We start from the raw sequence: 17009 nt of genomic DNA, 5'->3' as shown, positions 1-17009 counted from the left end.
AGGTTACACCTTAACTGCTCCTCCTGAGACATCTACTACCCCCCAGCACTGCGTCTCCTGAGACACCTGCTTCCCCCTATACTGTGTCTCTTAAGATTTCTACTTCCCCCCTTGTACTGTTTCTCCAGTGTAAATAAATAAATAAAGATAATTCTTTCTTTCTTCTTCTATCACAATGACTGCCAATGGCCACTGGCCTGAGCTAGATTACTCTTCTTGCTACGACTGTGAATTGATGATTTACTTGCTTAGTCATGTGTATCGATTGTAAGTCGCTTTGGAATAAGACGTCTGCTAAATGGCAAAAATTTGAATGTAAATGTAAATAAAATGACCATGAATTTGACTTTCAATATGCTTCTAATGCTAGAAATCGCTGCTTTCGATTTCTCTAATGGAGAAACTAAAGCTTTCGGTTCCGATATTTAAACATAATGCAGGCCGCTTTTGTCGATCCAATCTGCCGTTTGTATTCCGGCCTAGGGGCGGGAGAGGTGCAGTCACGCACATTTAGGCATTGACAATATAAGAAGAAGAGGAGCATAGTTACCATTGGTTCAACAGCAGACAAACTGTAACCTCGAATTTTCCATGGGAATCAGCTGAACACATGATTGATCTGACAGAGCAATCATGATTGAGGTTCAGCGTAAACCATCGACTTGTTGTTGTTTGGGAGGAATGCTCTAGGTGCAGCTGAACTGCAAAATGCTGGTTGTCTTTACAGCACCAGTCAAAATTGAATGGGAAAGTGTGTCCAAACTTTAGATTGGTACTTAAGGTGACAGAGCAATATCCCCTGCTGTGTTGATTTAGTCAGAACAGATCAAACTCCAAACGCCTGACTTATGTTTGTCAGTTTGGTTTCCTGTCATCTAGCGACAGGATTTAGCCCACAGTATGATAAAAAAATTTCAACTCTCATTATCTACAGCTCTTGTCAGAGCACACACAAACAAATCTGTTTATGTCCTTTTACACACAAACGTGCTGTATTGTAGGCTACCTGACAGGAGATAAACACGTTACTGCTGAAACCTCAAATTAACAGACATTTCTTGCCTCTCAGTGTGAGAAGAAAGACAACAAATCTCAAATACCGCACACGCTCATAAATAAACAACCATCACATCAGCATCTACGGAAATATTCACAGAGTATCAACTAAGACCCACATCATCTCACCTCTGCATATTTAAACATTACCTGCTCAACTACATGTACAGTATTAGGATGTCACATTTTGGCAATGCCGGTCTTTGGTGCGTGTGCGTGTCTGTGTGTGTGTGTGTGTGTGTGTGTGTGTGTGTGTGTGTGTGTGTGTGTGTGTCTGTGTGTCTGTGTGTCTGTGTGCGTGCATGTGCGTGCTTGCGTACGTGCGTGCATGTCTGTGTGTGAGTGAGTGTGTGTGTGTGTGTGTGTATATATATGTGTGTATTAGTTTCCATTGGTGGTGTAGTAAGTTATTGTACTCAAGGTGACCTACATTAAGGGTTAATGTAATGTAATTACTTCTTGTTCTCTGAGGTAAAAGGAGGTGACGGACTGTGACTAGCCCAACGATTCACCCGCCTCAGCCCAGGGGAGGAAGGTGGTGGTAGAAATCGGAAGACGGGCTCATTGTAATGCATGAAATGGAACGAAAAATGGTGTTATGACACTATTATACTTATTTCATTCCATGCATTATAACGAGCCCCTCCTCCGATTTCTACCTCCACCAGCCTCCATTGCTAGAACCACTCCTGGTACAGATACAACTCAGCATAGACACATGCAATTTGTATTCCTTCCTTGGATTTCCAGTGCTGTATGTGGGGTATCAGACAGAGAGGGTTGGAATACTAATATCAATATCTGAGATGCTGTTGCAGCCCTGCTGCTTATACAACATTACGCTATGAAAGTGAATATGATTTTTATATACACACTAGATGTCAATAACTGTAACTTTAGAAACATTCATATTGTCTATCTATGTAGCTTGTCTATTTAGCTTGTCCTATGTCTTTCCTAACAAATGACTAGTCCCATTGATAGCATAAGTCCCCAGGTCCTTGACAAGACAATAGTATCGAATTATATTTTGAAGATGTTCAAAATGTCGTTCCCTCTCTTCTCTCTCTCTCTTCTCTCTCTTATTTCTGACAAACCGCACAGAGAGACCTCGCCACGAGCGTGACATCATACCCTCTCAGATGTGATCAATGAGATCTTGTTTAATCTCCAGGTTCACACGGGAGCCGGTCCATCCCTCCCTGAGCAGATAAACCTCCTAACCCTCTGACCTGCAGCCTTCAAACAAGTCATCTCTCCATCATCATCATCTCCACCACCTGAATCTCACTGACTCGCACACAGAATAACCTCTGACCTTTGCACTCTGAGGACAGTGCAACACTGAACCATAGCTCTTCTTTACTGTATATGATTTCAATACAGGAGAAAAACACTCACATCCCCCCTATGGCACTCGGAACATGATTGTACTCACTTGTAATGATTGAAGAACTGCCAGTGCAATGTTGGGGTACTGTTGGGGACCATTTACCCACACACACATCAGAAACATCCATGGTCTGGAATCAGAATACTGATGTGACCGTTCTGCCCCCTGCCAGGGACATCTCTGTGTGCTCATAGTAGTTGACAAGGTGACTTCCCCTCATATACTTTATATAAAAGAAAGCATTTGAAAAAATAACGATTCTATACATTATAACGTTATTACTGTAGTGTTTACTGTTCTCTGTCCTCCATGTGAACCTCCATAGAACATGAGACCAGATCAGCCAAGCAGGACCCATCCACAAGGAAATGGGATTTACCTCCCTATCAGAGAGGTCAAGGGGTCATTCATCTGACAACCTCCCAAATCCTCGCAGCATCAAAGCACTGCCTCAGTCTCCTCATTAAGAGGGATCCTCTGATCACAAACCCTCTATCCTGCTCCTGATCTTACAGTATAGCTCCAACGCAGCCAGGGAGAGGCAGCCGATAAGCCCAGCAAAGTTAGGATTGGGAGCCTAGGATAATTTCACAGTCTAGTGCCGTGAGAGTAGTTTGGAGCAGATCAGAAAAATGTCAAGTTTGAAGCTATGGTGAAATCTATGTCTTAACTCTTTACAACAATCTACTTGTCAGATGTTACGCCAGATAAGTAGTGCCGTTTTCACACTGGAATAACTCCCATAGGAAGATTCTCAGCCCTTTAATCATAAAGAGAGGGTTAGGTGTTATGGGGTAGGATATGAACAGATAAGTCCAAGGATTGACAGCAATAACATTCAAGATGATAAAACAGGTCAATAGGAAGGAATGGAATTAAAAACTATTTTTTTTGTTATTACTGTATGGCTTCCACCATCTATATATAGGATCTCATCCTAATTCCAAGGAACAGAGGGAGAATGATAAAGAGAATGATAAAGAGAGTAAGAGAGACACAGAGGGACACAAAGCAAAATTAATGTAACTTTATTTTTTTTATTTTTTTAAAGTTTTAACGCATAGGAAAACACACAAAATGAATATTCAAAGGCAGCTTAATGTCAATGAATAAGAAACAGGATAAAATATTCAGGAGCATCACTTCACAGTCTTGCCATGTATTCTGATGAGGGGGCACATTCCTCTTGTGCGAGGAGACCCATAGGCACTTCTGTTACAGAATCTAGTTCAAGCAGAACATTAATTCTGGGGGATTATTCAGAATTCACAACAACTACAAGAGCCCCCTCTCCTTCTTTTGCACACACACACATACACGCTTACACGCACACAGACACGCACACACATACACACACACACATACACAGCAAAGTATAGTACACAGGTACAGGCAGGCATTTCCCTTTTCTATGTCACACACACACGTGCGCGCACGCACACACACACACACACGCACGCACGCACGCACACACACACACACACACACACACACACACACACACCGCCCTCTCTCACACACCTTGACTCTCCACTCCTCACTGAGTCTGTTTCCCTGTCCTTCTCTAATCCTGATTTCTGAGTCTTCCATCCTCTGCCTGTCACTTCTCTCTTGTTCCCTCCATCCCTGTCCTGTCGTCTATCTCTCCACCTCCTTTTCCTACCTTTCTGTCTGTCTCTCCCTCCCTCCTCTACCTGTCACCTATCTGTCTCTCCCGCAACTGCTCTACTCCATACTCTCTCACTCATAATCCCTCGCTTCTGCTCTGTCACTCCACTCTTTCTCTCTCTCTCTTTCTCTCTCTCTCTCTCTCTCAGGTTTTATATCTCTCTCTTTGTCATGTTCACTGCTCTAGTCTTGTTCTCCTCCCCCCCTCCCTCACTATGCCTTTGTACCTATGCCCCCGTTGCCCAACATTTGCCCTATCTTCCCCTCTCTCTCTCTCTCTCTCTCTCTCTCTCTCTCTCTCTCTCTCTCTCTCTCTCTCTCTCTCTCTCTCTCTCTCTCTCTCTTCCACCCACTCTCTCTCTCTCTCTCTGACTAATAAAGAAAACATTTTCATACAATAACAGTTTCACACACATGCACAGGCACACAACAAGTAAAATTGTTGTAAAGTAAAAGAGAGGGAAAAGTCAAAGTAAAGAAAAAGAAGTGCAAAAAATTGCAAAATTACGAGGCAGCAAAGCCCTTGTCAATCTTAAATTCTTACGTTCCAACATGTACACTGGGAAAGCTGCTCCAGTAAAATTGCAATTGGAATGTGTGTGTGTGTGTGTGTGTGTGTGTTTGTGTGTGTGTGTGTACGGTAGATATGCAAGGAGAAGGTAACACCAGTGCATCTGCTGGCGTGCAGGCATTTGTTTTTGGATTACCGCTGGTCTGTTTTGGCTGAGGCTATCGCTGTGTGCTTTGTACAGGTTGGAATTTAAACAAAAAATTAAACAGAAATACAAGGAGAATCCTGGAGTTGGACCTTGAGACACTCAATCTGCCAGTCACAGACACACACACGCGCGCACACACATACACACACGCATACACACACACACACACACACACACATTCATTCACACACACACACACACTCACACAACTTTGTTTATCTCCACTTACAGTGTGTGAGACGAGGTGAGGAGAGGGAGTGGGAGAGAAGAGGAAACAGAGAGAGAGAGCAGTGCGAAAGTCAAACAGAGAGAGAGATAACCAGAGCAGCCGAGAACAACAGGAGTGGCTAAAACAGATGTTAGCTGTCCTCTGTTTCACTCATGAGGACATAAATAAATCATAGGTAAAGCATTCTTTTTCACTTCCACTCCTCTCTCACCCACTGTATCTCTCTCCAACGCTACTCCCTCCTTTCCCCCTCTTTCTCTGGGGATGATGTGAGCAGCATCCCCCCCCCCCTCTCTCTCTCCTCTCTTTGTGTGGTGCTGAGTGTGATGGAGAGAGGAGAGGAGAAGAGGGGAGGGGATTTGGTTTGGCTCCAGAACTGTTGCGTTTCACAGAGCTCAGAGCGAGACGCATTCAACAGCACACACACACACACACACACATACACACACACTCTCTCACTCACTCACTCACTCACTCACTCACTCACTCTATCTGTCTCACTCTCTCAACCAAACACACACTCACACACACACACATACACACATGCAGGATCGTCAGCACTGGGCTCTGTGGGATTATACCACTACTGGACTGGTCTGAACCACCGTCTGCCAACACTGGGCAGAGAAGGAACCACAGAGAAACAGCGCTTTAGAAAGGACAGAAGCTATTGTAGGTTTTGATGGTGGCTTCAGCTGACCTCGGAAGATGGACAATACATAAGGACAACAACTTCCTTCCTTGTCAACTATGAGGAGAGAATGCTGAGGAAAGTTTGTGGATATTTCTGAAGGGAATATACTCTAGAACATTTTCTAAAGACAGTTTCTAAGGACAAAGGTAAGCCGGGGCTCCTCAGATGGTTCCTTCCAGAGCTCCAATCTCTGGCACTTCTTCTATGGATGTATTGCATGGTTCTGTAATATATATTAATATAAATGTATTCATAAATTGTTTGCCATCTACCGTTATTGGTGATCAGTAAAGCATATTTGATTGATTGAACTAGGTCGGTCAATTTTGGTAAACATCTCAATTAAAAAATCAGTTCCATGGCTACCCCCAATAACAACCTCAAGAACAATACACACTTTAGATGTTTTGTTTTTCAATACATGTTGTTTTTCTCCAGCCCTATTGGTCTGTCTTTCAATCCAAGCCTCACTACCTTGCCCGTCCCCCCTTCAGGCCCCAGTCTAAAGCCCCAGGTTAGGCTTGGGAATGGGGTGTAGCATGGCCATCAGCCCCCTGTCCTGCCTCCTCCTCCTCACCTTCCTCCTGACCCGAGCCTGCCTCGCCCAGAACCCGGCCATGGCCACCACCACCACAACCATGGACCTCAAGACCACGACCCAGACAAATAACCAGACGGCTCCACCCGTACGGACCACCCAGCTCGCCCCGGAGGTCAGTCTCTCCTCGCCCAGTGGCGACGTGAACGATGACGAGGACGACATCCCGATCAAAGGGACCCGTTGTGCGGGTTACTACGACGTGATGGGCCAGTGGGACCCGCCCTTCAACTGCAACGCCGGCGTGTTCTTGTACTGCTGCGGCACCTGCTTCTACCGCTTCTGCTGCCAGTTCAAAGCCCAGCGGCTGGACCAGACCATCTGCTCCAACTACGACACGCCCATCTGGGCCAACACGGGCAAGCCCGTGGCCGCCATCACCGAGGGCCACGCCGACCACGAGAGGGACCGAACCCACATGATCGTCTATATCATTTGTGGCGTGGTGGCCGTCATGGTGCTGGTGGGAATCTTCACCAAGCTGGCTCTGGAGAAGAGCCGGGGAGCAGGGGCTGGGCAGAACGACCTCAGCAACTCCAGGTGAGGAGGGAGGCGGGGTTGGGCTTGGTATGAGAGAGGCTGATATGGGGTATGGGTGGTGGGGAGGGGGGGTTGGGCTTGGTATGAGAGAGGCTGATATGGGGTATGGGTGGTGGGGAGGGGGGTTTGGGCTTGGTATGAGAGAGGCTGATGGAGTTTATGGTGGGGAGGGGTGGGGTGATACCTATTATCTATCAATTAACAAAATCTTGTCTTTAAATGTTTACTGACAACACATGATCTAATTTGTGTATTTTATCTCAATTTCACAATCCGAGTAAGTGAGGAACTTGATCACTTTAGCCAGAGGTATAATTGCATGAGTTTTCATTCTGGCACGTTCAATACTGAAGGTAACTGCAGGGTAATATTGTGTTTACCCACACATCTACAGCAGGGAATATTATGTGCCCTAGAAAGGAGAGAGAGAGAGAGATCTTATTACTATAGATGTCAACCAAAATTATTTCTCAGCTTGGATTTCTTTCTTCCTACAGTACAAGCAAAGCAGCATCTTTACTTATCAAAACAAAACAGTGAGGATGACATTGTTCTATCCAGCCTACAATACACATATTGCATATTTACTTAAGAAATATAAATGTATGTATAGAATATTCCCCCATGAGAATATAAAGGCATTACTTTACATTCAAACGGTATCTCTTTCAACAGAAATCCTACCAAAGTCAGGTTAAATATCTGACTCAGGGTTGAAGCAGCGCCCTCAGGACATCATTACTACTAACAGTGCTGCTGCATGGGTTCAACTGTCCCTCCCTTTATCTCTAAATCTTCCTCTCTTCCCTCACCCTCTTCTGTCTTTGTATACCTTTCCTCTTCCTCCTCCTCCTCCTCCTCCGCTCCACCTTTCTTCCAGGGCCCTTGTGATAATGAACAGAGGCAGGAGAGAAGGGTAGATTTCACTGAATCTCTCTCTCTCTCTCTCTCTCTCTCTCTCTCTCTCTCTCAGTTATTATCAGTTGGTCAGACATTTACAATGTACAGCCTCAGTTCAAGAAAGCTGAGATTCACACAATTCCATCCAATGGCCAATAAACTTGAATATGAAAATATGGAAATCTACTAATGACCCTTAAAATCTCTGTCGAAATAACTAAACAGTGTGATGATGGAAAAAGACCTCAATGAGAAGTAGAACGTCTCTATTTCTCTCTGAAATCGACTCATATTCCGCTGGGAGCCAACAACAGATCTCACGGTGAGAGTCCGTCTCCAGCTATGAAAATTTCCAAGGACTAATATTTCTGTGAGGTTAACACCTCTCGGAAATAGAACACTTCCCGCAAGATAAACACTTCTCGCCAGATTAACACTTCTTACGAGATTAACGGTCCATGCAAGATTACTGCTCCTTGTAGACATTAATCAAACTTCGCTAAGATTATCGTTTGTGCTGTGCTCTCTGAGCTCCTGTGATGCTACAGAATGAACCCTGGCTACAGTTCTGGTCCTGTGCCTGTCTAAGAGACCAGCTCCCTACAAACCTCATATTTCTAACCAGTATTGAAGTGGAAGCCAAAAGTAAATCGTACACTCCACTTTGTTTCTGTGTCTTTTTTTTTCCTGTCAAACCGCCTCTCCCCAATTCTCTTTCTCTCCATCTCTCTATCTTTCTTCTTTTCCTGTCTTTCTTTCGACAGCATGCACCCTGCTGCTGTTTGACAGGCTGTGTTCAACAGCATGGGGTATCACAGCTCTCAGATCTGCTTGTGCAGTTCTACCAGGAGAAGGTGTTACACTCCTCTCGATCTACCCCTAAAAACTCACAGCGGTTGGTTTGGTCCTTTTGCACACTGTACGAATTCTTTGGTCACAAAAGGATGGAATGCGCCACTCTACTCACCCTCAGGTGGTCCATGTCAGATCTGAAGGAAAGCATGAACTGGAAGGGGATTTGCATGGAAAACAAACAAACAACAGTGACCTTCATCCTAAAAGGCATCATGTTCACGTAGTGATTTATAGTTCAATTAACAAGAAGAATGACGATGGTGACATTTAGGTTGTGAGTGCATGGTTCAGGTCACAACACTCAGAGAACACTAGCCCCAAGCTAGAAGCAATGGCATACAGTATCCATATTAACAAGTGGCAGAGATGACCAGTGGTGTGCGTGTGCGTGTGTGTGTGTGTGTGTGTGTGTGTGTGTGTGTGTGTGTGTGTGTGTGTGTGTGTGTGTGTCTGTGTGTATGTGTGTGTGTGTGAATACCTGGGGACTTTTTAGTTATCATGTAACATAAAGGGCTTGACCTTACTATTACGGCTATGCCCTACAATAAGTCAGATAAATAATGAAGATGTTGCAGACATGTTGCAGACATGCATTTGTATCAAAAATGATCAACAAATGTGATTGCTTTCACATTCACATGAGACATGTCCCTGTCTTCTTCTTTAATGAGCCAGCCTCTTACAGTAAGTCATTGCTGCTGGATGTCAATGTGACTTTCAGTATATTGTGTATTCATAAACGATTATGAAAAATCATCAAAAGATGTGAGTCATCTTAGCCCTGCATGTAAAAAACATATTTGCACCTAAAGGAAGTGGATGTAGACAGGTGAGCTCTATAGCACATTTCGACAAACACACACATACAAACATGCACACACACACACACACACACACACACACACACACACGCACGCTAGTCACCAACAAGTGGGGGGGAAATGTGCCTCATCCTTCACAAACAGAGTGAAGCATGACGTGGAAATTTAAATCTAAATGGAGTTTTGATTGGGAATCGAACATTAATGTTCCTGTGTGGATCTGAATGGGTCTATCGCTGCTCTTGTGATGATCTGAATGAGTGTATGACTGTTCCCAATTCTGTTGGGTGCCTGCCTCGGGGATGTGTGAGCAGACTAGCGGGAATTGTTTGTCATGTCACTCTGTAGCCCTAATCCAAATTGACAGGGTGAGTTTAAACTGTACTTTTGATAATGGGATGGAAAGAAATAGAGAGGGAGAGAAAGAGGAAGAGGAGGAGGAAAGAGGGAGAGAGAAAAATAAAGTAACTGAAAAGAATAGAAAGAGTGATATACTGTAGATAGATATGGAAAGGTATAGAGAAAGAGAAAGAGAATGAGAGATGGAGAACAGGAGAGAGAGAGAGAGAGAGAAAGAGAGAGAGAGAGCAATCGAGAATGGGAGGAAGACTAGACTGGCTGACTGATTGATTGGCTCCACTGGCTGAAACATCTGACATCCCATAGCGTGTGGGGGCTGTTACAGGCTGTTACAGGCAGAGAAGTGCAACAGTGTTTTGGCAAGAGGTCAAGGGTGACAGTCCCATCCATCACACCTCATCAAGGACTCGTCTGTTCCCTGTCATCCCCCGCCTGTCAATGGGCGCCTCTCTCATTACTCAAACCTCATCGTCATGCCAACAAAACTAATTTCAACCGAACCCAATTAAGGGGAGGAGGGAACACGGATCATGATGATTCCAAATCCACAGCACAGCGCTGTCATCCAATTAGAATTGGATAGATATACAATAGCTAACAATATATACACATAGATAGACATAGATATACACTATAGAGATAGATACTATATACACTAGCCAACACAAATATACATAGGTATACACTAGCTAAGATATAAACATAGATATACACTAGCTAACATAGATATACATAAATATACACTAGCTAATAGATAAATCTACAGAGATACACATAGATATACACTAGCTAACATAATATACTTCTTTAGCTAACAAAATATACTCTAGCTAACAATCTTCTAATGTATGTTAGATATCAAACATGTAGTACAAAGAGGACATCTTTTTTTTATTTTATTGTACACACAGTTCTACAGTTAGGCTATAGGCTATGAGAGAGTGTGCATTAGGACAATCAGAGGAGTGATATTGGAGAACAGGGATATTGCATCGATATTGAGCTGGGCTGGAGGCTGTGGTCCTGTGATGAAGACTAGGGCTGTCTGAGTGTAACTAATTAGATATCTGGGTTTGTGATATGGGAGGGATAATTGATTGTTACACAGCATTAGGAGATGCGCGTCTCACTTGCTCTGTAATGTGATAAGATACGGTGCACCGCGAAGGATTAGGGATGATATCACGAACCTCAGACACAGGAGTTATATAAGAAAGCCTACAGACGCGGTACATGTAGGATACGTGTTCTCACTGACGCCAGTGTTGTGACCTTTAGCTGTTCTGTAGGACAGAGAGAATTAGCGTTGCTCATCAACATCTGACACTTCGGATTTGATCAGGCCATAGCTGAGATCACATGGGAAGGAGGATTTGGCCGTGATTTCTTTCTCATCCTTTGCAAATTTTTTGAAAGATCATTATGGTAGATCAATCGATTGTTAAAACATTGTGTGTGTCCCTTAGGGTGGGACATGTCTCCCACATCTCTGGTCTGATGTTTGTATCCTGTATTGAAGGAGGGTTTTGTATCCTGTATTGAAGGCCATTGCCATTGTAATGTATTTGTAATTTGTACCGAACGCAAATGAAGCTACAGCAAATCTACTTCCCTAATTATGCCAACTCACATCAATAACAGTTTCTCATCTTCAGCAGATAGATGGAATTAACCCCTAGCCTTAGCCTCTCTAATGGTACAAGCAGTGTTGTTGTAGATTAAAAGTCCAAATCAGCAGGTTGTTTAGCAGCAAGGCAGAAGAGGAGAGAACCAAGCTCCAGGCAGGGAGGCAGACAGAAGAGGATGAGGTGGAGAGGAAGAGGAAGAGGAAGAGGAAGAGACGATAAAGTAGGTTTCCAAAAATAAATGGAAAGAGAAAGAGACAGATTTAGAGACTATAAGGTGGCATAAGAAGGAGCGATAGAGAGAGAAAGAGAGTCTGAAGAGGCTTAATGAGAGAGAGAGAGAAAGAAAGCAAGGGAGAGAGAAAGGCAGACCTAGAAACCGAGGTGGAATAGAGGAGCTTGTCACTTTCAGAGAGACACGTTGTGTGACTAAGAGTCATACGCACAGCTGCATTAACATAAAGATTCACAGTGTCAAAAAAAGGTTATCCGGACACAAATACGACGGGATAAAACATGTTACTTAATCTCTGAGAATTAGGGCAATTCAATGACTTTCAATTGCGATCTAACACACTACACTATACACACGAATACACACATTGTGAGTGGGAGGATGAGAGAGGAATCCCTCAAGACGAGCCACTTGTTAACTCTGAAAACAACCAGGCAATCATATGACACCATGCAAGAACACTGTTCCCCACTCAGCATGACAGCTCAACACTCCTCCAACATAACTCATGGCCTAGAAGTCACTTTCTGGCAGCTCTATGCATGGCAGGCTCTCTCAGTGGGGTCCCAGTCCCGCATGTGCAGAGTGGAGGAGCACTATTCGGCAGCGGGGCTATGTACTGAGTTGAACAAATTATTGATCAAGGGAGAAAGAACTGTCAGGAAGAAACACTGTCAATTCAGCAAACTCAAAGAGACTAAATGTATTTATTCAAAGTGATCAATGTGTGTGAGGGAGGGAAATTAGTTTAGGTTGTTTGTCACCTGAAGAAGAGGGTAGTGGGGTGTGTGTGTGTGTGTGTGTGTGTGTGTGTGTGTGTGTGTGTGTGTGTGTGTGTGTGTGTGTGTGTGTGTTTGTAAACTCATTACCACCTTAACTTTATACAAAGTTTCACCAAAGTCTTTCTAGTGCTGCAGAGGGGTGAGTTGTGAGTGTGATTTATCCCCCACTTTTTGATGCAAGTGACATCCTGCATGATGAAGTGAACGGCTAGGGAGGTCTCTAGTGAGAGAGGATAAGCCTCTGTCAGTGTTGACTGAGTTCAACACCGTCTCTGCCTTGACATTATGTCAGAGAGCACAGGCACAGGGCAACTCATGCATCATCACTTAGCCATGGACGGTGTGGGTTAGGGTTAGCCATGGAAGTTGTCATGGGTTAGGGTTAGCCATGGAAGCTGTGGGTTTGGGTTAGGGTTAGCCATGGAAGCTGTGGGTTTGGGTTAGGGTTAGCCATGGAAAGCGTGGGTTTGGGTTAGGGTTAGCCATGGAAGCTGTGGGTTTGGGTTAGGGTTAGCCATGGAAGTTGTCGTGGGTTAGGATTAGGGTTAGGGTTAGCCATGGAAGGCGTGGGTTAGGGTTGGCCTGGAAGGTGTGGGTTAGGGTTAGGGTTAGGGTTGGCCTGGAAGGGGCCATGGGTTAGGGTTAGGGTTAGCCGTGGAAGGTGTGGCGGATGTGGAGGAGGGTGTAGTGGCATAGGAGGAAGGCTACGGCTGGCTCCAGAGCTAGTTGACAGGGTGGGAGGGAGGTTTGCGGTGGAGGGGTTAGAGCCCTTGGAAGAGTGCCTCTTAGGGGTGCAGGGTGTTGGGGTTGGGGGGAGGGGGACTCTCAGAGGGGGGGTCTAATGAGGCTGAAGTCAATGGTTTGTGAATCAGACACCAGCTGGCTCCTCATCTTCTCCCTCTGCTCATCACCCCGCTGCGCTGCTCAGCCACCCAGAGCAGTTTAACTACTCACATCACACAATATACACACACAACACCCATTACATACCCCGTCCCCTCTGCCAAACCTCCAAATACACACTCTCTCTCTCACACACACACACACACACACACACACACACACACACACAGTGGAGCTGAAAGGAGGGGACAGCAGTTCAGGAAAGCCCACCCTTGAGAGCCCTGGTCTCAAACACCCAGTAAGAGCTTGGGAAGATGTTTGTCATTTCAATGTGTATTTGTAATACAGAACCGACAGTGTTTTAGGGTGCGTTTTAGTGTGTGCGTGTGTGTGTGTGTGTGTGTGTGTGTGTGTGTGTGTGTGTGTGTGTGTGTGCATGTGCACGTGTGTGTGCATTTATGCATGCATTTGTGTGTGCGTGTGTGTACGTGCGTGTGTGTGTCATTGTCTCTCTCAATCTCTCCCTTTTCCCTCCATCCCTCTCTCTCTCTCTCTCTCTTACTCTCTTTCCCTCTGCAGATTATGTTCTCATACAGTACACTCCATCCTTCCCCAGCTCTTTGGCACCCATCACATTCTCCCATAACTCCCTGCTGTGATGTCCTCCCCTGTGGCTCAGTTAGGAGAGCATGGTGATAACAACGCTTAGGTTGGGGGTTCGATTCCTCCTGAGACCATATATACTGAAAAATGTGTGACTCACTGCTTTGGGCAGCAGCGGACAGCTGTGTGTCCAGGTCGTTTGCGTTTTTTTTTTACATTGCCCTATGTGCAACCTCACTGCAGGGTCAATTCCCCATTTGATCTGTTCCTCTTCAACTTCTCCCCTGGTATGGTGTTGACGTGTCTGTCTTTCCCCTCCGCAGGACCCTGACAGAGCTTCTGAAGCAGCCCGGGGTAGAGGTGAGTTCAGTGGACAGCACAGTCATCAGCCCCCCCATGGGAGCCAACGGCATCTCAGCCAGGATGTTGCGCAGTAGAAGCGGTAAGAACAGCGAAATGCACGCACAAACAAACACGTGCACTCACACAAGCACGCACACACACACACACACACACACACACACACACACACACACACACGCTATCTGTGGTTTGTCAGGATCCCTTTCTAACAGCCTGTCTCTTGCATGTAGGCTAAACCAGCCAGGCCAACACAAACTATAACATGCTTGTGCTGAGTGATGCCTAGTGTTCTCCCTTCTTTCATACTGTACTAACACCCTGTTCCCACCCAGAACGTTCCTCTTTGAAGCACTAGGAAACACGGAACAGTGCTGCCTCGTACTGCAGTACGGAATGGAATCATTCTCTACTGTACTATGTTGTACCTTACGCACTCTGTGTGTGACGCAAGACACGGTATACTGTATGCATTGTGTATACAAATAACCTTCACATCTCTCCAGGAGTGTGTATTTCAGGGGAGGCTGGTGGGGGTAGAAACGAGTTGCGTGATTGTTTCCATGCATTATAATGAGCTCGTCCTCAGATTTCTGCCTCCACCAGTCGCTCCACGTACAGTATAGAAGCAGGGGGCAGGGAACAGAGAATCAGGGCTAGGATAGGATGGTTATCATCAGATAGGACACGTGCGTGGTACACATCCATAACAAAACTAGACGTAATCACCATGCTAATTCACACAGGCACAAGGGGCGTGTGCCAATTCTATACATCCGGATGGCACAGCTCTGTGCTCTGTTCATGGCACACATATGCTGTGTGTGTGTGTGTGAGAAAGATGGGCGGAGGGTTGTGTGTTTGTGCGTGTATGTGTGTGTGTGTGTGTGTGTGTGTGTGTGTGTATGCATGTGTGGTGTGTGCGAGTGTGTGTGTGTGCGAGTGTGTGTGTGTGTGTGTGTGTGTGTGCAAGTGTGTGTGTGTGTGTGTGTGTGTGTGTGTGTGTGTGAAAGAGAGAGGGGCGGAGGGGTATGTTTGATCAGGCCCCCTACCTCTTCCCTCACCCCTCCAGCTGTTTGTGTGGAATCAAGAAGAAGAAGGCCAAAGAGGAACTAACACACACACACATGCATGTGCGCGCACACACACACACACACACACACACACACACACACACACATACACACAGACACAGTCCCTTGTTTTCCCTGACCTGCTGCACACCTGGTGAAAATACAAAGCCTCTTCCAACCCACTGCATGCACATACACACTCTCTCTCTCACACACACACACACACACACACACACACACTGTGAGGATTTTGGGCCGTCACCGTCAGTGATGTAGGACTTAGTGTGATAACCGTAGACTCCACCAGGCTCACCAATCCCACTTTCTAGTCCTCTGTTGCTTTTTTAGAAAGGACTTAAGTTTGACACCGCCGTGCTCCTGGGCTTAAGTACGCCGCTGCTCAACTCCCCCACTGTTTCTTAGATATGGATAGACAACAGCTTTACAGGGGCAAGCTATAAGGGTGTGTCATTTGAATTGCATGACATTCTGAGCCACTGACGTAGCCTGGGTTGTTGTGAAAGATGGACCTCCCCCATCCTGCCGGTGTACAGGCATGCATTTGCACGTCTTGCTGTATGTCAACACAGCAGTAAGCCTGCGGTACAGTACCAGAGAAACAAGTCTTAAAGTTATAAGTACAGTAGCTAAGTAGCTTCATTCCCTCCTCTCCCTCCCCTCATCACCTTCTCTAATACTATATACTGTATGTCTTATCTTGATGGGTGAGAGCATGGAATTAGTCATCTCACCTCCAGTTTGACTTATGACTTTATGACACCTAACTTCCTAAATAGAGCATTGGGCTCTTGTCATAATGAGTGCACTGCAGGGGAGGCTGGTGGAGGTAGAAATCAGGGCTCATTGTAATGTAAAGAATGGTATCAAACACGTGTTTGATACCATTCCCTGTCCCGTTCCATGCATTACAATGAGCCCATCCTCCGATTTCTACCTCCACCAGCCTCCCCTGCAGTGCACTGTGTCAGGAATATGGTAGACATCGGGTCAGGGGTCATAGGGAAGGATAAGAGACAAGGAAAGGAAGGGTTGTTAGAGGATTGGGACAAACCTAATGTTGTATCATAACCTCTATTCCCTGAGTTGACAGTTGAGGGTCATTCCTGAGTTTGTTTTATTTAGCGGAGTGGCACATGCATTATGGTACCGACCAGTATTGGCGTTTCCACTACTGAGGGGAGTGACAGCGATGCTTTGGAAAAAGTAATATTCACTGATTTGGGGTTAACTAAAACACTTTGTGTTGACGGTGTGAAGGGCGACTGGATATGCCTTACTGTTAGCATGAAAACCAACACAGCTTAGGAAATCACCAAACATAACATTTTGGGAAGGAAAACCCCTTTCTCTAATATAAGAGAGGGACAAGAGCAATAACCCACTTATTAAAAACTATCAAGGGAGCAGCATTGCAGCTGACAAACATAATCATTCCTCCGAATACCCCCCTCTCACCTCCTCTGATCCCCCCACATCTTCTTTTCTCTGTCTCCATCTCTGTCCTATTTCTATCTGTCTGCCAGACACTGATAGTCACTAACATTTGCTTCATTCGATCTTTCTTTGTATCCTCACATCACCCCACCACTTCTTCCCTTAGACTCTAGAAAGTCACTAACAGCTTGTTATTCTTG

At 45.3% G+C, this 17009-nt stretch overlaps 1 protein-coding gene across 1 annotated transcript in view; it reads left to right on the top strand.

Moving 5' to 3' along the window:
- Window positions 1-6286: 6286 nt before the first annotated feature.
- Window positions 6287-17009, top strand: part of shisa8b (shisa family member 8b) — a gene marked incomplete at both ends in the record, with an annotated part of 18231 nt that continues 7508 nt past the window's right edge. Inside the window, 2 exons of the mRNA XM_080542317.1 lie at window positions 6287-6897; window positions 14245-14363. Coding sequence (XP_080398443.1) covers window positions 6287-6897; window positions 14245-14363 — 730 coding nt within the window. The remainder of the gene's footprint in view (window positions 6898-14244; window positions 14364-17009) is intronic.

This window comes from Nansenia antarctica (genome assembly GCF_963989245.1).
Source record: "Nansenia antarctica genome assembly, chromosome: 11".
NCBI lineage: Eukaryota > Metazoa > Chordata > Actinopteri > Argentiniformes > Microstomatidae > Nansenia > Nansenia antarctica.
Note: the sequence above shows the minus strand (reverse complement) of the source record. Positions and strands in the feature narration are given on the sequence as shown.